Consider the following 20,028-nt stretch of genomic DNA (forward strand, 5'->3'; position numbering starts at 1 on the left):
CAATAAAAGACGAAGGAAGGAAGGAAGGCCGGCTGGCAGGCCTGGACTCACAAGATGAGCCCTGGAACATTCAGAGCTGGAAGGGCTCTTCAGGTTGTTCAGACCAAGGAGCTCAGTGCCCTGGGGCAGCCCCATCTGGCTAGCAGATGCATTTTGTTAGGCCAGCATAGCCTTTTAGACAATTGAAGGTGAATGCCTTTGGGCACAATATTCTTGCCCCATTCACCAGGCCCGCCTCTCCCCTCACATTGACACATACCTGGCCCCTTTGCCCACATTGCCCGCTAAAGGCATTTGAGTTTGAGACTTCCGATTCTAGCGCATTTGCTGCTTTCTGTCCAGAAGGGGAGGCTGAGATTCAGCTTACACAGTGAGCCGGTGACAAGAGTTGGGACTGGGGGTTCTTGGTTCCCCAGCGGGATGCTCCCCTGCACACCACGTTCTCAGGATCCTTTTTCTCCACGTGTATATCTGGCCCTAAGAGCCTCCGAGTTGAGACCGCCTACCTGGAGCCTGCTGGGCACCCCAAGGTCACGTCTATCTTTGGAACCAACCTTCTGGCCTTCCATCCCATATACGTTCCTCCTTAGGCTTCTCTTGGCTGACAGTCCACTTCCACCTTCTCCTTCTCCTTGATCAGGCCGTGGGTAAAGCACACTCTACACACACCATTAGGCTGATCTGTGCTTCAGTTTCTGTATCTGAAAACTTATCTGTTGGAATTTTTTTTTTTTTTTTTTTTTTTGAGATTTAAGTGAGTACCGTAATGGCATACAGTAAGGGCTTGGTAAATGTTAACTGTTCTTGTTTTCAATACTGTGAAGACCACATCTCTATGAAGATGGAGCCTATATAATTCTTATTTTGCAGATGAAGACTGCGGCAGACTGGGGCTGTCCCCCAAAGTTGAAGTACTTGCTTCTATCCAATCTTGACTGTACCCCTCCAGCACTGGATATATTTATTACTCGGTAGGACCTTAGCATCTACTCCCTTGTACTGTTGACTCTTTTTTTTGTCCTTTACGCATCCCAGCTCCATGCAAATGGAAAATGCTTGAGGGGAATGCCATGTCAGGGTCATGGTTGTGTCTTTCCACTTTCTTCCAGATGAGGGCAGGCTCCTAGCTGCGGCAGGTGCTCAGGAAAATGTCTGGGGGATTATATGGAAAGCGAACAATCCAACCTGAGTTCTCCCACCCTGCAATACATTTTTGTTTTTAATTTTTTAATGTTTTATTCTTTATTTTTGACAGAGAGAGACAGAGCATGAGCAGGAGAGGGGCAGAGAGAGAGGGAGACACAGAATCTGAAGCAGCTCCAGGCTCTGAGCTGTCAGCACAAAGCCCGATGTGGGGCTTGAAACTCACGAATTGCGAGATCATGACCTGAGCCAAAGTCAGACACTCAACCGACGGAGCCTCTCAGGTGCTCCTGCAATACATTTTTGCTGCATAAATTCTCCAGGCACACAATGACTTTTTTACTCAGTAGCTGGATTTCTCCTTCTCTCCTTTCTCCTCCCACAATCAATCAAGGAGATAAATGGCCATTCACATAAAGTGGGAAGTCCCTGGACTGGGAGTAAGGAGTGCTTGGTTTTAGCCACAGCTGCAGCTGTTCCCGGCTGGTGACCTGACTCAAGTCCCTTTCCTGTCAGGGCTTAGGCTCCTCTTCTGTAAAGTTGGAGACTAGGCTAGAAGATTTCTAGTGGTAATCTGAACTCTGATACTGATCATCATTAGTATCTAGTAGGTGTTTGATACTTACTGAACAATTACTTCCATCATTAGCTGGGGAATTAGAGTTCAGAGAGTAACCCGTGGCTGAAGTAAGATTCCAGCATAGTCTGCCTCCAAAGTCATTTACTCAACCATGGCACTCTGCTTTTTGCCATGAGTATCCAACATTCTAAATATAAAGTGCTTCCATTTCCATTAAGATGGTGTAAGCACGTTCCACCATAGCTCTCTTCCTGATTAAAACTAAAAGCCCTGGGCAGGATACACAAAATAACTACCCAAGGACTCTGAAAAGTATGAAGAGGGTCCCTACTTTTTTGTTTCCTTTTTTACTCTCAACACCACACTCCCAGGGCAAGTCCCTATCACAAAGCAGCATCTTGGTGGACCAGTGACTGTGGTGGTCACACAGGCACCCAAAAATCTGACGCAAGCTTTTCTCTTTGAGCAAAGGAACTAGGGGAGGGGGATTTGGGGGTCTATAGAATGTAGGGGTAAATCAGCACTGGTATATAATTTGCAGGGTCTAGTGCAAAATGATAATGCAGGGCACCTTGTTCAAAAATCAAGAATTTCAAGATGATGAAGGTAGAGCATTAAACCATGTACGGGATCCTTCCAAAGGCAGGTCTCTATGTGATTGCACAGGTTGCATGTCCATGAAGAAGGCCCTGGAAGGAATCCCTATTCATTCATTCATTCGTTTTTATTTTAGTTTTTCCCTCTCTTTTCTCTCAGTGCTTAACCCCAGTCAGACTCAGTTACAGGAAGTGTGCATAGCACTATAGGGAGGCTAAAACCCTAGCTTTCTAGCCAGAGAACCAGAAAAAAAAAAGCCACTGGAAGCTGATGAGTGTGCAGGAAAACATGGATAGGAGGATGCTGGAGAAACTGATCTCCTGCATCTGTGGGTGAAGTCCTGGGCTCAGCCCTAAGTTGTGCATGTATGGAAATGTGATGTGAAAGATCAAAACATTATTTAAAGAAATGAAAGAAGGCCCAAATAAATGGAAAGACATCCCATGTTCATGGAGGACAATACTGTGAAGATGCAAAGGCAATTCAATGGAGAATGAACAGTCTTTTCAACAGATGATGCTGGAACAATTGGCCATCCTATTAAACAAAAATGAACTCCCATGTATAAACATCTTTATCAAAAATTAACTCAGAATGGATCACAGATCTAAATGTATGATAAAATTATAAAATATTTAAAAGAAAATATAGGGGAAAATCTTTGTGGACTTATGTTAGGGAAAGTGGTTTTAGATAAAACATCAAAAGCAGGATCCATAAAACTAAAATTTTGATCTATTGGACTTCATCAAATTTTAAATCTTTTGCTCTATGAAAGGCACTGCTAAGAGAATGAAAAGACAAGCTACAGACTACAGAAAATATTTGCAAATTATATATCCAATAAAGGACTTGCATTTGGAATATGTATAGAATTCTTACATTTCAACAACTGTTAGGTCATTTCCAGTTTATGACTATTATGAACAATGTTGCCATTGTCATAAATTGGAAACAACCTAGCTGCTCTTCAACAGGTAAACTGATAAACAAATCGCGGTATTGCCCACACAGTGGATGTTCAGCCATCGAAAGCAAGGAGCTATTGATGGATGCAACAACACAGACGATCTTTTAAAAAAAAAAAAAAAAAAAAAAAAAAAAAAAAATATATATATATATATATATATATATATATATAAAGTTTATTTGAGAGAGAGAGAGAGAGAGAGAGAGAGAGAGAGAAGGGGCACTCATGTGCATGTATGCACAAGCAGGGGAGGGGCAGAGAGTGAGACAGGGAGAGAGAGAGGATCGCAAGCTCCGATGCGTGGCTCGAACTCACGAACAGTGAGATCATGACCTGAGCCGAAATCAAGAGTTGGGCGTTTACTCAGCTGAGCCACCCAGACGCCCCACAACACAGATAATCTTACGTGCAGTCTCAAAAGGTTACATACAGCATGACCCCATGTGTATGACATTCGGGAAACAATAAAACAATAGAGACAGAGAATAGAAAGAGGGTGGTTGCCAGGGGTCAGTGGCGGGGCGGGGGCGGGGGGGGGGGGGGGAGAGCGGACTACAATGGGAGCAGCACAGGGTTTTTTTTTTTTTTTGTGGTGAGGGAGTTGTTCTGTGTCCTGATTGTGGTGTATCTATGACTCTATGCATTTCCCAAACTTAGAGAAATGTACACCCCCCCCAAGTGAATTGCACTGTATGTAAACTAAAAGTAAACAAAAATTACATGCATAGCACTTCCCTTCCTCAAGTGTGGAAGCACAAACTATATAATAATCCATCGTAAACGTGTAGTACTTTCCAGCTTAAAACTCCTTTTGTTTGCTTCATTACATCCTGTAAATTGTATACCTCCATTTGCCTTGCTTTTAAAAGATTAGGAAACACATGTTGGCATGAAGATAAATGTTTAATAGATGTATTGGGACAAGAGGTTACTTTCTCCTATGTGCACACAGAAACCCAGAAACCCAGAGCTCCCGGCTCCTGTTCAGAAGGCCACCCACAGCACCGGGGAAAGGCTACCCCAATTCCAACCTTACCACGCCAATGCTTTCAAATGAAAAAATGGCTGTTCCAAAGAACAGAGGATAGGTCTTCCAACTCGCTACCAGTGGCAACCGGCTGGGGTCTGGAATTTCCTACGGGAGAGAGAAATGTAGTAGGACCTTTATTCTTTTTTTTTTTTTTTTTTTTTTAATTTTTTTTTAACATTTATTTTTGAGACAGAGAGAGACAGAGTATGAACAGGGGAGGGGCAGAGAGAGAGGAGACACAGAATCTGAAATGGGCTCCAGGCTCTGAGCTGTCAGCACAGAGCCCGACGCGGGGCTCGAACCCACGGACCGTGAGATCATGACCTGAGCCGAAGTCGGACGCTTAACCGACTGAGCCACCCAGGTGCCCCTAGGACCTTTATTCTTAAAGCGTGTTTGGGCTCATTTAAGAGGGGAATATTCTGACAGTAAATCTAAATTAAAAAACAAAAACAAAACCAAAAACGAATGTCAAGAAATTCAGAAAACTTCAAAAGGAAGTAGGCACCAAAGCTGATTTTAACACCACACGATACCGAAGAGCCAGAGGAAAGAGACATTGAGGTATTCAAAGTACTGAAGGGTCAGGACCTCATGATGTGAGTATGGCTTACCAGAATCCTCCAAAAGAAAATCTTACACACCACAGGTTGGTACCAGCCTGAAATGCCCTTGGACACTTGGTATGTACCAGAGGTTAGGGGTGACACAAAGTGCTGTGTCTATAGTTTCAGTGATATTCTAGCGAGTCCAAAGTAGTTAGATAGATATGAAAGTCCCCTTTTATAGATCCTCAATGAGTTATAAATTGAAGGGAAGAAAAGTACTGGAATAAATATTTTATGTGCCCTGTGACCTGGAATGTGACACCAATTACAGAGCTATTTCTCTAACCGGGCCACCTCAGGAATGGTCTAAAAATGACTCGAAGGTAGCTATCTCATTAGGAAATTCACTTTTGTAGGATTTATTAATATATTGTCTTAAGGAATATAAGACCGATTTGTAGTCCTCCTACAATACTTAACTAATTTGTTATTTTTATTAAATTCCATGGACAAGATAATTTTTTTCTTGTGACTTCTGAAAGAGAATAACATCTGAAAGGTATGAGGTAGGCCAAGGGTTTAAATTTCTATGCAGCCTTGTCCAATAAATACAATTAGAAAGGATGGAAAAGTAGAAATTGAGGGAAAAATCAATATCCATAATTCAACCTCAAAGGCATCATAATTTGCATTGTGACAGATTTGCTTGTGGTCTTCTGAGATTAGTCTCTGTGATAATAGGATACAGTAGGGGATCCTATTTTTCATTTGCCTTTTGCTGCTATCTAACCATTAGAGGAATGGTCTGTAGTTCACCAATCAAGATGTTTTCCTTACAGAGTATAATTTTTTTCAAAGCCCAGAATTTGACAAGTATTGGAGAAGCAATATAAAAGAGGAGATACCGAGAAGAAGGAGACTGCGCAGAGACACCTTTGCGGAAAAAATGGTACAATGGTACTCGGCTGGAGAGTCAGGTACATACCTACCCTCAGGGCTCGCTCTAGGCAGGTATCTAGAGAAAAGTCTCTGCCCACTGGAGGGGTCAGGTGTGTGGTGTGCACTAACCTGGGCAATATACTGGGTGATGATGATCAAGCTGACCAGCATGCTGATGTTGGCCAACATGGAGAAGACGGTCAAGACCCTGAGGTTCCGGATGAGGACCAGCAGCACCAGGAAGGGCAGGAAGGCAAGCATGTAGAGTCGAGAGTCCATGGTGGGCGTCAGAATCACTGTCTCATTGTAATGGCAGTTGTTGGTGGTGCCATTAACTGCTTCCACTACCTGAGGAAGAAATGAGAAAAGCAAGAGGGAAGATTCAATGTATCTGTTGGCCACACGATGAGCTTAGTGCGTGGTCCATAATCAAATCCCTCACAAAGAGCTGGAATGTCTCACACGCCAGGGCCTCACAATGAGTTAGGGTGGGTGTCTCTTTCGCTTATAACCAAAAAACCCATCACTTACTGTTTCTTAATTGGACCAATACTGGCATTCTGAGTGAGAGAATTATTCTTTGTCAGGACTGCATTCACTGCAGGACATTTAGCATCCCTGCACCCCACCCAATAAAAGCTATTTGCATCCCCCAATCATTGTGATGCACAAGAAACACCCCTCTGCACACAATACAAACATCCCTTGGTAAAGTCAGGGGGAATGGGGGAGAAGAGGGTTGGTACTACCCTCATTTAGAATCAGCCTGAATTAACTGATACAGTTGTATTCTGCAAGCAATACAATTAGAACAATTAGAAACTAGAGTTAGGCAAGAAGAAAACGTAAAGGCAATGACAATCTCAGTACCCGTTGGTAGCCAGGGTAATGCCCTGGAATATATTCATCTATGCATTTTCTTGTCTTTTTTTAAAAAAATGTTTAAATGTTCTTATTTTTGAGAGAGAGAGAGAGAGAAAGAGAGAGAGAGAGAGCACGCACACATGGGGGAGGGGCAGAGAGAGAGGGAGACATAGAATCCGAAGCAGACTCCAGGCTCTGACCTGTCAGCACAGAGCTCGACGCGGGGCTCAAACCCATGAACCCTGAGATCATGACCTGAGCTGAAGTCGGACGCTTAACCTACCGAGCCACCTAGGTGCTCCCCATTTATGCATTTTCTATACCATATCACAAATTACATGTATCATATGCATCCTTTTCATTTTATAAGACTGCAATCACAGCATATGCTCATATTTTGAAGTCTCCTTTTAATATACCACAGCTACTTGAATGAACGATTAAGTCTATTTTTTTTCTGATTCCTCACTACAATAGGAAAAATATTTGGCACATTAGCCAGCACTCATGGTCCTCTATACTGGGCACCATTCAATCTGGAAGGCTCTTCCTCTCCCAAAGCCTACACCTTCTACAACCAATTTTATTGCCTCTCCTGGGCAAGTCCTGCACATTCCTGCCTCCAGGTGTTCATGCCTCCCTTCTTGGCTGCCAGAACCTCTCCTCCAACCTTCCTTCAATACCCAGCCCACATGGACCTCCACAAGGGAGACCTCCCTTGCTCTAATGATCTTTTCTGCCCCCACGTATTTTGCCCATTAAGTTCACAATTAAGCAGCCCTGCCCTCAGAGTGTTGTCAGTGGTGTCCTGACCCAGCACCACAATACACTGATGCTAACTTTTTATTTTTTAGAACACATTCTACTGAGCCTGCAAACTCTTCAAGTGAATGCTTGCTATGTCTTTAGACAGAGATGATAACGTTCAGCAGACTGATTTCCAAGCGGCCATCTGATGACGTGTCTTAAGAGCCTTCAAACAATCAAACTCTTTGATCCCATAATTTTACCTTAAGGAATATATGCTAAGGAAATAAAGGGGTATACAAACATTTCCACAGATTATAGTAGAAAAACAAAGGGAAAAAAAGAAAATATCCAATGACAGAAGACTAAGTCATGGCTAATCTGTGTGATGAAATATGAAACTAGCAGAAGTTATATTTAAAAATATAAGGACAGGGGCGCCTGGGTGGCTCAGTTGGTTAAGCGTCCGACTTCGGCTCAGGTCGTGATCTTGCAGTCCGTGAGTTCCAGCCCTGCATCGGGCTCTGTGCTGACAGCTCAGAGCCTGGAGCCTGTTTCAGATTCTGTGTCTCCCTCTCTCTGACCCTCCCCCGTTCATGTTCTGTCTCTCTCTGTCTCACAAATAAAGGTTAAAAAAAATTAAAAAAAATAAATAAAATAAAAATAAAAATATAAGGACATTACAAAATGCTCACCAGCTGATACTAACTTAAGACAATAACCTGAGTGGTTGAATTAACAATAATTTTGTTTCATTTTGAAAAGCAATATGGTATGGTGTTCAAGAACTGCAGCTCTGATGTCAAAAGGCCTGGATTTTTGACTGTGCTTCTGTGATCTTGTATACATTATAGTTCATAGCTTTAGTTTTCTCATCTGCGAAATGGGAATAGCCATAGTACCTACTCTGATAAGGCTATGGAGAGAACTGAATGAGGGGAAGCCCATACCATGTTCCCTGTTCCTGACATAGAACAGAGGCTAACTCTGAACGCTTACTATTTTTTTTCCTTCTGATTTCTTTACATTTCTAAATTTCTAAATCATTGACTAAGGATGGCCTTTGTTACTACCCGTATTATTTTGCTTATATTGCTACAAGATAACTTCTGGGCTAGATCAAAACAACGTCCTAGAGACAACAACTGTTAAACCGGAGGTTAAGAAGCTAAAGGTAGATAAAGATGGTCCAAAGAATGGGGCGCCTGAGTGGCTCAGTCGGTTAAGTGTCCAACTTCAGCTCAGGTCATGATCTCACAGCTCATGGGTTCTAGTCCTATGTCGGGCTCTGTGTTGGCAGCTCAGAGCCTGGAACCTGCTTCAGATTCTGTCTCTGTCTCTCTCTGCCCCTCCCCTGCTCATGCTCTGTGTCTCTCAAAAATAAATAAACATTAAAAAAATTAAAAAAAAAAAAAAGATCGTCCAAAGAAGATTAGCTATCATCCAAAAAGAACCATATCCACTTTAGGAAAGTTAAGGGTGATTAAGCTCCAAGGCTGGACAACTGACAAAATCCAAGGTTCCTCCCAGCTCAGTTTTAGAGACGGGCTTTGAGAACGGGTCCAAGGTACCGGACCAAGGGTACTATGAAAAAAGTAACCACTTGTAGAACAGACACGTGAACTGGGGGAAGTCTGGGTTCTTTGATAACATCTAATTTAACTTCCTTTGTTGTACAGATGAGGACACTAGGAGCCCAAGAGAAGAAGCCACATTTGCTGAACAACTAAATGAGGACCCTCCTCTTCCATGTCCTTTTCCCTTCCACCTTCTCTAGAAGACTCTACCTGTTTTAAATTATCAGCCAGAAACACAACGTACACACAGCAGAAGCCCAGCTGGGTGACTATAAGGAAGAAGCTCACGATATGCCTGGAAGAGAAGGGAGAGAGAGAGAAAACGCGTTATAAAAGATGAGTTGATTTGTCAATTCGATGTCTGTCCCTAGGGCTTGGTGTCCCTGTACCAGCACCCTCCGTTCTGCTACCTCAATCAACAATGGGGCAGTAAGAAGTGAGGTAACGACAGTTCTTTTTAAAAAAATGTTTCTCAACCATCCTCACACTCTCAGCTCAGCAAGTGGTGAGATTCTTCATGGTTAGGAACCTCCCCCATCCCTGGCTCTGTGGCATTCCTCATAATCGATACTAAATTGATGTAGGGCAGTAGGCACTACATTTTTAATTAGCTATCATTAACATTAAAATTTTTTCCACCAGGTGCCAGACACCTCATTAGGCTCTGAGGAAACACAAATAACACATGGCACCCTCCTCTAGGGTTCATAGAGTCGTGGGTGAGATGGACAAAAAAGAATATGGCACCGAGGGCCATGGTGAAAAGGACACTTTCCCCAAATTATAGAGCAGAGAGCCTTCCTAGAAAAACCAATACCTTGGTGGGAATCCCTTGGGGAGGGGAAGAAAGAGAGATATTTTTAAAAAGAAGATGAGGAGGAGGAGATGGAGAGGAAGAAGTGAGGAAAGCATTTCGGCGAAGGAATTAGGCAGATTTCTCTGGCCGTGTGGAATCCATTGGAGGGGGCAAGACTCAGGATGGGAAGACTGGATAGGAGATTCTTACAAGAACAGAGGTGTCCAGCAGCCTGGACAAAGACAAAGGCATTAAAGCATTTTAAGGCGTACTAGGGATCTAGAACTTAAATAACCTGTTGACCACCTACATCTGGGGGAAAGGGAAAGGAAATGATGAAAGGTGACTGATGGGCTTTGGCTCAGACAACAAAACGAACTGGAAGGAAGGAACAGGTTTTAGGAGAAGGGCATGAATTGACACATTCAGTAACTGAATTATTGAGCCTGAGGTTCCTAGAAGAGACATTCAGGAGACCACTTATATAGACAACTTATATATAAGGAGACCCTTATATAGGGTCTGGAACTGCTGATTTGTCAGTAACGGATAAGGTCTTGAGAAGGCAGGTCAGTGCTGGGGAGTGTGTGGGGGGAGGAGAAGAGACGGCAGAGTTCCAAACCCTAGAGAACACTAATATTTAAAGGGGAGACAGAAACAAAGGAGCCTGCAATGAAAGCAAAGGACTGGCCAGAGAGGTAGGTGGGAAACTAGGAGTGGGGAGAGGGTTTAGTAGAAGCCAAGGGAAGAGAGAATGTTTGAAGAAGAGAATAGCCAATTGTACCCACACTGTTGAGAGGCTCTCTAGGGCAAAGAAGGTGCAATAAAGAGGCCTTTTAGGACACTGGTGGAAAGAGCTTCAACAGAAGCGTAAGGACAGAAAATCTAGGTGACCCACGGAAGTGGTGTGAACCAGATGTATGGAAGCAAAGTCAGAGGGTGTGCTGTTCTTTCACGGAGCTAAGTGTGAGTCTGGGCTTGATGGGCCCATTCCTTCCATTCATCACTGTAGACCCATTGCCTAGAACACATCCTGACACACTGCAGGCATTCAGTACATATCTGCTGAATAAGCAGCTGCTGAATGTAAGATAGGATGGTTGCTGGAGGATGGTGTGAGGTCCAGGAAACTTTATGAGTTTATTTCATTATTTTTAAGATGGCAGTGCATGAGTGCATTTAAATGTTGAGAGGAAGAGACCACGGATCAAAATAGAAGTTCAAGTTATAGGAGAGGGGATGATTCATGGAGCAAGAGCCCCAAGAAGAGCAGGAAAAGCTGCTTTAACTTCATTTTAATTTTAACTAGGCTCAGGGCACTTGGGTGGCTCGGTCGGTTGAGAGTCCGACTCAGCTCAGGTCATGATCTCACGGTTTGTGAGTTCGAGCCCTGTGTCAGGTTCTGTGCTGACAGCTCAGAGCCTGGAGCCTCCTTCAGATTCTGTGTTTCCCTCTCTCTCTGCCCCTCTCCTGCTCATGTTCTGTCTCTCTCTCAAAACTGAATAAACAGTAAAAAAAATTAAAAAAAATTTTTTTAACTAGGCTCCACACCCAGTGTGGGGCTTAAACTCATGGCCCTGAGGTTAAGAGTCGTATCTTCTACTGACTGAGCCAGCCAGGTAAATGCTGCTTAATATGTCCCATGATGAGTACAAGGATTTGAGGGGTAAGTGATAGGGGAAGCCTCCTCTTGGCTCACACTCTGGGAAAGTTCTGGTTATCGTCCCAAAGTCTTCCCTCGTCCGCTCAGAGGCTGAATTTATTGATTCAGTATGTGAACAGGCTTTGGGCCGAAGGAGGCCCCAGACCCATGATGGTCTGTCGACTACATTACATGAGAGGGCACAGCGCAGGGACTGTAATGGTGTAGGGTATCCGAATTCAACAGCGACTTTGGCATACATGGTGCTCAGAAAAGAGTACGCAGACAGGGTGGGGACAGGCCTGAAAACAAAAACGGAAGAGTAGATTTAGCCCCAAGTACCACAGAATGGAAGGGGTTGACTTGTCAGTGTCACCCCTGAAAGCAAAAGACAGGAGTTGCCGGAGGAGGACTTCAGCACAGCCAAGGGTCCTCGACGTCTTGGTCTTTCTTCCCTTTTCTTCTCATGATAAATTCTCCCTGAGGGACCTCTTCTGACCCCTGCCACCATGGCTGATGACTTCGGTTCTGTATCTCTTGCATGAAGATATGTTCAAATCCATATATATCACTACCCACCTGCCATCTCCACTTGAACTTCAAACTCAACTTGTCCAAAACGGAAGTCCTCAGAAATCTGAGTCAACCTTGCCTTTCCTTTTCCCACAGTCCACGGTCCAAAGCATAACCAAATTCACTTTTCCCTATTCCTATTGCCACCAGCTTGGTCCCAGCTGTCACTGCTATCTGCCTTGATATTGTCAATAGCCTTCTCATGGGTCTCACTAAATCTATGGTTGCTCGCTTACAATGTATTCTCCTAACAGAAGATTTTTTAAAAAGATTTTTTAAAATGTTTTTTATTTATGGAGTACTTGGGTAGCTCAGTTGGCTAAGTGTCTGACTTCAGCTCAGGTCATGGTCTCACAGTTAGTGAGTTCAAGCCCCACATTGGGCTCTGTGCTGACAGCTCAGAGCCTGGAGCCTGCTTTGGATTCTGTGTCTCCCTGTCTCTCTGCCCCTCCCCTGCTTGTGCTCTCTCTCTCTGTCTCAAGAATAAATAAACATTAAAAAAAATTTTTTTTAATGTTTTTTATTTGAGAGAGAGATTGAGAGAGTGTGAGTGGGAGGGAGGCAGAAAGAGAGAGAGAGAGAGAGAGAGAGAGAGAGAGAGAGAGAGAGAATCCCAAGTAGGCTCTACACTGGCAGCACAGAGCTCGACGTGGGGCTTGATTCCACAAACCATGAGACCATGACCTGAGTTGAAATCAAGAGTCAGACACTTAATGGACTGAGCTACCCAGGCGTCCCAAAGCCAGAGAGATCTTTAAACAATACAAATATGATCATTTGCCTGATTAACACTCTCCGGTGGCTTCCTGGTTGTTTTGAAGAAAAGAACAAAGCCTTTAGGAGGGTCTAAAAGGTACAGGTTGCTTGGGCCCCTGGGTCATTCCTCAGTGTCATCTCCTTGATTCTCTGCCCTCAAGCTACCTAAGTATTTCTGTGCCTTGAAACTGTCATGTATACTTTCGTGCTTCAGACCTTCACACCCTGCTCTTCCTTCTTCCTGGAAGGCCATCCAGGCTCCTGCCCACTTCCCCTAAGTAATTCCTCATACTCAAGAATTCTTCCCTTCTGGGCTCATCTCAACTGTTCCATCTTAGGCAGCCCACATGAGCTCATGCGCATCTCCTTACCTGCCCGGTAGCAGCTAGTATTTTTTTTTAACTTTTTTTCTAAAGTTTATTTATTTATTTTGAGGGAGGGAGAGAGAGAGAGAGAGAGAGAGAGAGCATGAGTGGGAGAGAGACAGAGAGGGAGAGAGAGAATCCCAAGCAGGCTCCACACTGTCAGCACAGAGCCTGATGTGGGGCTCAAACTCATGAACTGTGAGATCCTGACATGAGCCAAAATCAAGAGTCAGGTGCTTAACCAACCGAGCCACCCAAGGCACCCCAGAAACTAGTATTTCTTTCCTTCATCACACTTATCCCAGTGGTTATTAAGTGACTGTCTCCTAAACTGTGTAACGCTGGTCTTTGCCACTGGATTATGGGTTCTTTGAGAGCAAAGCCTCCTTGCCTTGCTCTCCACAGTATTTCCAGGGCCTAGTACATAGTACAATTGGACAAATGCAGTTTAATAAATAAGCAAACAGTATTAAAGCTGCAAGACAAAGGAATGAGCACCCTGTCACTGGAGGTATATAAGGAGGGGGGCTGGATCAGGAAGATTGCCAATGAACCCCGTCCATGTGGAAAGTCCAGTATTCTGTGCCACATGAGCCAGCTTTCCAGGGAAGAAGGCATCCCTGACAGCCACACATGTCCTCCTCCTGCACCTTACTCCACTTCAGGTAAAGCAAGAACAAGGTACCTTCCCCAGTGGGCATGGCTCCGGAGCCAGGCGCTGGGGCTGGCTTCCAGTCCGTGCAGTACTGTGTCGCCATAGTCCATGAAGGGCTTGTTAAGCCTGTGGGAGAAAGTATACACACAGTTACCAAGAGGCACTTTAACCTAAGATCATGTACTGAAAAGTCAGGAGACACACAGCAAGGCAGGACCCCGCTAGAGTGGAAAGAACACTGGGGCAGAGACCCAAGTTCTAGTTCAGACTTAGACACCTGGAGGTACTTCTTGGGTGGCTTGTGTTCCTTCCCTGTCAAGTGGGGGTGGTTACTACATGACAAGGGTAATAATGCATACCTCATGTGGGCACAGTAGTTTTCAAGTCCATGATCCCAGTGGATTCTCATCACAGTTCTCTGAGGCAGGGTTAGGCATGGATTGTTTATGCCTGATTTCCAGATGAGCCAAGCAGATAAGCCCAGTGGCCTGATCAATATCACCTATTGAGTCATATGGCAGAGCCTCGCCTTAGATCCCTGTCCCACTGCTTTTCTCTTTTCCTTGGCCTTCTTGGACGAAATTCAGAACTCTGGCTTATTTAGGAGGTTTCTGGGATGTCCCTGAGACCTGAGTATCAAAGGAATCACCGGGAGGATGCTGTTTTCCTTACCTGTGGCAGAAGCGCCGGGCACACTTGACCAGGATGTGCATACAGTGGCAGGCGATGAAGCCCATTGCCAGCAAACTGAGCGGGCCCATCTGGAAGAAGGGGGAGTCAAGGAAATGGGAAGAGAGAAGAGGATGGATTTATGAAGAGCACTGCAAGGAGATACCTGGTAGCACAGACGCCATTCAGCACTCGAGGGCCTTTCCAGCAAACTGCTTTGCAAGTCCCGCTTGCTAAAGCAGCAACAGCTATTCTTTCGAATATAATCTCAAGTGGTACTCCGAAAAAGTACCTAAAGCAATTCCAGTGGGTGTTGTGGTGGGAGTAGGGGGCTCCTTCTGAGACCCCCTGCTCCATAGGACACAACTGGAAAACTAGTCATAGTCCAACCCCTGCATCCTACAAGGGAGAAAACGGAGTCCCAGAGAAGGGACAGAGTGGCCAAGGCCACTCAGAGTCTGTGGCAGAGCCAGAACTCAAACCCTGGCTAGATGTCTAGACTCTAAGTCTGGACCCAGCTGCCTCCCAGAAAGACTGCTTGTTGCAAGCCACTGAAAACTCTTAGAGCCTCTCCTCCCACTTCCCTTCTACAATCCAGTCATACTGGTCCCCACCCCTGCAGCAGCCCCTCTTACCAGGATGCCTGCATTCTTCACAGCCAGGGGAAGTCCCAGGATCCCTGTGCCCATGTTGCCTTTTACCAGGTGAACCAAGGTCTGGAATGCTCTAAAGGAGAAGAGACATGAGGGTGTAGGTGTTTGAAGGTGAGGAGGTCCAACAGGCTCCTCTCACAGCATGCCAACACCAGAGTTCAGCTGGATAGGCGGGCTCCCGGCCATCTCTCGGTCCCCATGGCCTTGACTGGCACCTCTGGGTTTCCTGTGGGGTAACCAACCATCTCGGTTTGCCAAAACTCTTCTTGTTTTAGCAGCTAACACTCAGTGTATACGATTCTAATATTTAGTATATAATAGACACTATGCTAAGTACTTTACCCATATTACCTCATTTAACCCCTTGTCAAGACTAGGAAGTAGGTTATTGCTTTTATTTTACTGATGAGGAAACTGAGCACAAAGATCTTTTTTTTTAACGATATGTCCAAAGATAGACTAGGGAGTCAGGATTTGAACCCAGAACTGCCTCAGAGTCCTTGTTCTTTACCCCACTTTCACTGGACTGCCTCCTAGAAATAGGCCCAGACAGATGCATAAAGGGATAATGCTATTTCATAACCAAGGAAACAGAAGCCCAGAAAGGGAATGATCCAAGGTCAGAGAACTAGTAGCTGAAATAGGACTGAACTCAGGGAAAAGGGAAAAGGACTGGCAGTAGAGAGAAATCATGGTGACTTCTGAATAAATAGGTCAGATGACTTGGGTCTCCAGATGGGGTCTATTGAGACAGGATCATTTGAGGACTGGGCTCCAGAGGAATTTCTTTTGCCCCTCAGGCCAGGACATCAAGCTAGGGAGTGGCTTGCCTCCTTCAACCCCCAACAAAAACAAAACCAAAAACTCAGACCCCTTCTTTAAGACAGAAGGGAAGGTTGTGTGAAGGACACCATCAGGGCTAAATTCCAGGGAGGTGAATTACAAAACAATCTATTGCTATACCTCTTTGTACGTGGACCAGGTTAAACCAAGGTGGGTGTTGGGTTCACATCCACAACTTTAGAAACGCTGGAAGTTCCCTACGGGAGCTTTCCAGCAAGGACACTGACTGTGAAGGACACTGACTGTGATGTATTCTGGAAGGAGCCTGGTCTCTGAGGTTGGACGAACCCGGGATTAAATCCCAAGGCCACTATTTAACTAGCTGTGTCATCTTGGGCAACTCGTCTACTTTGCTAAGCCTCTGCAAATGTTGGAATGTTGGGAGGAATGATATTTTTAAAGGATTGCCCCAACCACCCTCATCTTTATGTTAATCCCTAGATCCTGTAGCTTTCCAAGGATCTGCCCATCCATTTGTTAAGGGTTAAAGAGAGCAATTGAGGGGGAAAGAGGGCGGAGAGTCGGGTGCCTTTCTCTCTCCCTGTGGGTGTCAGCATCGCTGACTGAGCACTTGTCCCGGCTCTCCAATAATAGGCTTGTTTTGCAACAAGGGAAGGGTCAGTAGGTCACATTAGACATTTCTAACCAAAGGACTTAGGAAAATCAGAATTTAACTTTGGGCTACTCAGCCAACTTAAAAACTTAGTGGGGTGAGCTGGGCAAAGCACTGGGCTGGGAGGCAGGAGACCCATGATTTATAGCCCTAACTCATTTGTTGGCCTTGGACCTTTCTGGGATTCACAGCATCCAGCTTTTAAGGGTGCTGTACTTGAGGGCTTTATGCACAAATCACCTCTGCAGCCATCCTGGGAGGAGTGAAATGTCATTTCACAGAAAAGAAACTGGGGCACAGAGAAAAGTTCCGTCACTTGCTCAGGCCAGTTAGCAGCTAAGTGGGAATGTGAACTCGGGTGAGCTGACCTGAGTTCCATGCTTGCCTGACTTGTTTCTCTTTCGCTCCAAAAGCCACAGAGGATCCCTCTACTTCTCTCATGCTTTTATTTCTTTGTTTCTTGAGTAGTTGAAATTGCCTCCAAACCACGTGTCGGTTTAGGACGTGAGAGCTAGTCTGTTCCCCGAAGGCCTTGGATTGAGAAATATCCCTACTCAGCAGTGGATGGCCCCAAGGCCTGGAGAGTTCACCCTCAGTGTCAGGAATTCACAGCCCCCAGGATTAGCCCCCGGGGCAGCTGAGCCCTGTCTGGTGGAGTCATTGTGTCCACAGGGTCCTGGGCAGCAATGGAAAGGAGCTTTGCTCGCCCTCCCTGCTGCTCGTCCCCTCCCTTCAGGTGTAATTCCCACAGGCAGCCTCTCTAAATTCGCGCTGAGGCCAAATTAGCCCCATTTTACATATGGGGAAAACTGAGGCTTGGGGAAGGGAAGGTGCAGAATCACAAGGTGAACGCGGGTGTTTTTTTCTACTACACCAGTGGGGTCAACAGGTTCTCTTGAAGCGGCGGCACTCTCCACCACGCCACCTCACCCACATTTCCTAAGTGGACTGGCCACTCTGCTTGAGTGGTGGACGCCGAGGTTGCTGAGCCCCGTAGCTTGGCTTCCCCACCTAAACTCCTTCTGCAGACCCTTCCTTGTCATGGTCTGCAAGCCCCCTCCACTCCCAAACACACCCCAAGGAGGTGGAAGAAAGTCTTCCTCATATTGTGCTTTTGATGTCCTCACCATTGAAGTAGAGGCCGAAGTAGAGGCCAGGGTAGCTTGAGGATGGGGTGGGTGGTGGGTAAGGCTTGGCTGTCAGTGAGGCCACTGTGGTTTTAAGCTCAGATCTCACCTTCTCCTCTGAGAAGCTGGGGATTCTGCCCCACTTCCCAATGGTCAGGATTGACCAGGAACAAAACTGACGTAGGGCCAGCACAGGATTCTAGCGCCCCTCCTGCCAATGGCCCAGTGCGTGGCCTGGGGTAACTAGGCCTTAACGTCCCCATCTGCACCTGTGGAGGACGGGACCACAAGTCTCCGCTCTCATCTGGACCCAGTCTCTGACTGCTCCGTTTGTGACCTTGGTTTTCCTATCTGCACAATGGGGTGGGGGTCAGACGCAGCCACTCGAGGGTTTTTGCCAAGGCAAGTGTCCGGGCTCGAAGGCAGAAATGGGGGTGGCAGAAAAGAGCACTCACGTTATGCCTGTGGTTTTCTCTAAGCCTGGCGACTCGGAAGGGTGTCCATCCCAGAAACTGGAGTCCTTGCTGTGCAGCCTCTTGGCACTTTTGGGTGGGTACCTGAGGTCCAGTTTGAGGTCAACGGCTCCCTGGGGGCCCCCGGCACTCTTTGTCACGGGCATGACTGCTTCCGAGAGGGCTCCGGGTGATGAGGAGGTCTGCTCTGGAAGGAGGCAAGCAGGAAGGTGTCCGTCAGGTGCAAACCCGCAGCTCAGCGGCTTGGCTCCTGCCTCAGCAGGCTCTGGCGGAGCTGGAATGAGGACCCGCCCACCTCCCCCGGAGTGCACTCGTCCTGCCCCAAGGAGCCCAGTGCAAGAGAGGCTGGAGCAGGACAGGCAGGAAGGGATCTGGGAGGGGAGTTACCCACCTCACCTGCACCAGTGACTGCAATACCCACTATTTTAAGAACTCACATTTATGAAGCCCTTCACTAAGAGACCGACGTTCTCCTGAGTGCTTTGCCTACATTTTCTCATTTCATCCTATAAATTAAATACCAAGGAAATCAGACCCAACTAAAGGGACCTGCCTGAGATCACATAGCTAGAAAGTGACAGAGTAGGGACCAGACCCCAACTCGTCAGGCTTTTTTTTTTGTTTTTTAATGTTTTTATTGATTTTTGAGAGAGAGAGAGAGACATAGAATCTGAGAGAGGGAGACATAGAGACTTGCACGTGCACAAGTGGGGGAGGGGCAAAGAGAGAGGGAGACATAGAATCTGAAGCAGGCTCCACGCTCTGAGCTGTCAGCTGTCAGCACAGAGTCCCATGCGGGGCTCGAACTCATGAACCACGAGATCAAGACCTGAGCCGAAGTCCGTTGCTTAACCATCTAAGCCACCCGGCAGGCTTTTTAACTAACACCATATTTCTGTCTCCAAGGGAATCCTATACATCCCATCTCCTTATTCATCCCAGGTTGGGGGCTCCACTTCCCACTGGCTGACATCTGTTGTAAGGCCTCCTTCCGGGTGCTTCCCTTTCTCGGGAAAAGTTGGGAGAAAAAAGAGCCAGCACTCACCCACCTCCAGAAGCTTCTTAGCTTTTGTGGAACTCCAGGGAGAGAGCCGTGAGGGTTCTTTCGGAAAAGGCAGAGACTGTAACCACCCCCAGCCACATTTCACTGGGTAGGACACTGGCGCCTGGAGAGCACGTGATTTGCCTAAGGTCGCACATGACATTCAGGATTGAACTCCGTAGCTAAAGAAGGCCTTGAGGGGGTTTCTCTAGTGTTCCAAGCTCTGTCATTATCTCTGCTTCAGTGACAGATGAACGGGCCAAGATTTCCTCCTTCCTTCAAAATTATAGCATTTTACTCAAGCCACACCGTTCCCTGTACCATCATCTCATGGGCCAAAGGCTTTGCTCCAATGATCTCTCAGCTAACTGGTGGCATCTGAGACAGATTTGTCCAGGCCCTCCCTTCCACGGGACTCCTTCCAAGGTCCTGGGTGCAATTTTGAATTTGTAATTTTGTATTCTTATTCCGAAAGAGGCCCTTTCCACCCGTTACCGACACCCCCCCACCCACCAAGTGGCTTAATCGTCAGGCTCCAAAAAACCTGGCTACCTCTCTGGGGAGCATTGCCACTTTGTTTTTACAGATGTGGAAACTGAGGCTTAGAGAGGTAAAGAATAGCATGCCCGAGGTCACAGCCAATCCTCGGCAGAGTCCCAAATCTACCCTAGCCAGATCTTTCTGTCTCTGAGGCCTGTGGCCCTGACCACTACATTGACCCCTTGGTTTGAATCCCAGCCCCACCCTTAAGCTTCTTGCCCTGAATTGACTGAGACACTTGCTGTGGTTTGAGAAACGCCCTCTCTTCGCTAGTCTGGCACCGTCT

At 46.1% G+C, this 20,028-nt stretch overlaps 1 protein-coding gene across 2 annotated transcripts in view; it reads right to left on the reverse strand.

Moving 5' to 3' along the window:
• The window catches only part of SLC36A2 (solute carrier family 36 member 2), a 28,358-nt gene extending 8,699 nt beyond the window's left edge, over positions 1–19,659 (reverse strand). Inside the window, exons 1-8 of one of the 2 annotated variants that reach the window (XM_078446039.2) lie at positions 19,206–19,659; positions 18,143–18,347; positions 15,087–15,177; positions 14,455–14,543; positions 13,813–13,908; positions 9,206–9,290; positions 5,937–6,155; positions 4,327–4,425 (exon numbers count right to left, since the gene is read on the reverse strand). In XM_078446039.2, coding sequence (XP_078302165.1) covers positions 4,327–4,425; positions 5,937–6,155; positions 9,206–9,290; positions 13,813–13,908; positions 14,455–14,543; positions 15,087–15,177; positions 18,143–18,347; positions 19,206–19,365 — 1,044 coding nt within the window. In that variant the 5' untranslated portion in view covers positions 19,366–19,659. The remainder of the gene's footprint in view (positions 1–4,326; positions 4,426–5,936; positions 6,156–9,205; positions 9,291–13,812; positions 13,909–14,454; positions 14,544–15,086; positions 15,178–18,142; positions 18,348–19,205) is intronic. The other variant, XM_078446040.2, reaches the window with a different exon arrangement.
• Between the last annotated feature and the right edge of the window lie 369 nt (positions 19,660–20,028).

Source organism: Panthera onca, chromosome A1 (genome assembly GCF_046562875.1).
Source record: "Panthera onca isolate mPanOnc1 chromosome A1, mPanOnc1 haplotype 2, whole genome shotgun sequence".
Classification (NCBI taxonomy): domain Eukaryota; kingdom Metazoa; phylum Chordata; class Mammalia; order Carnivora; family Felidae; genus Panthera; species Panthera onca.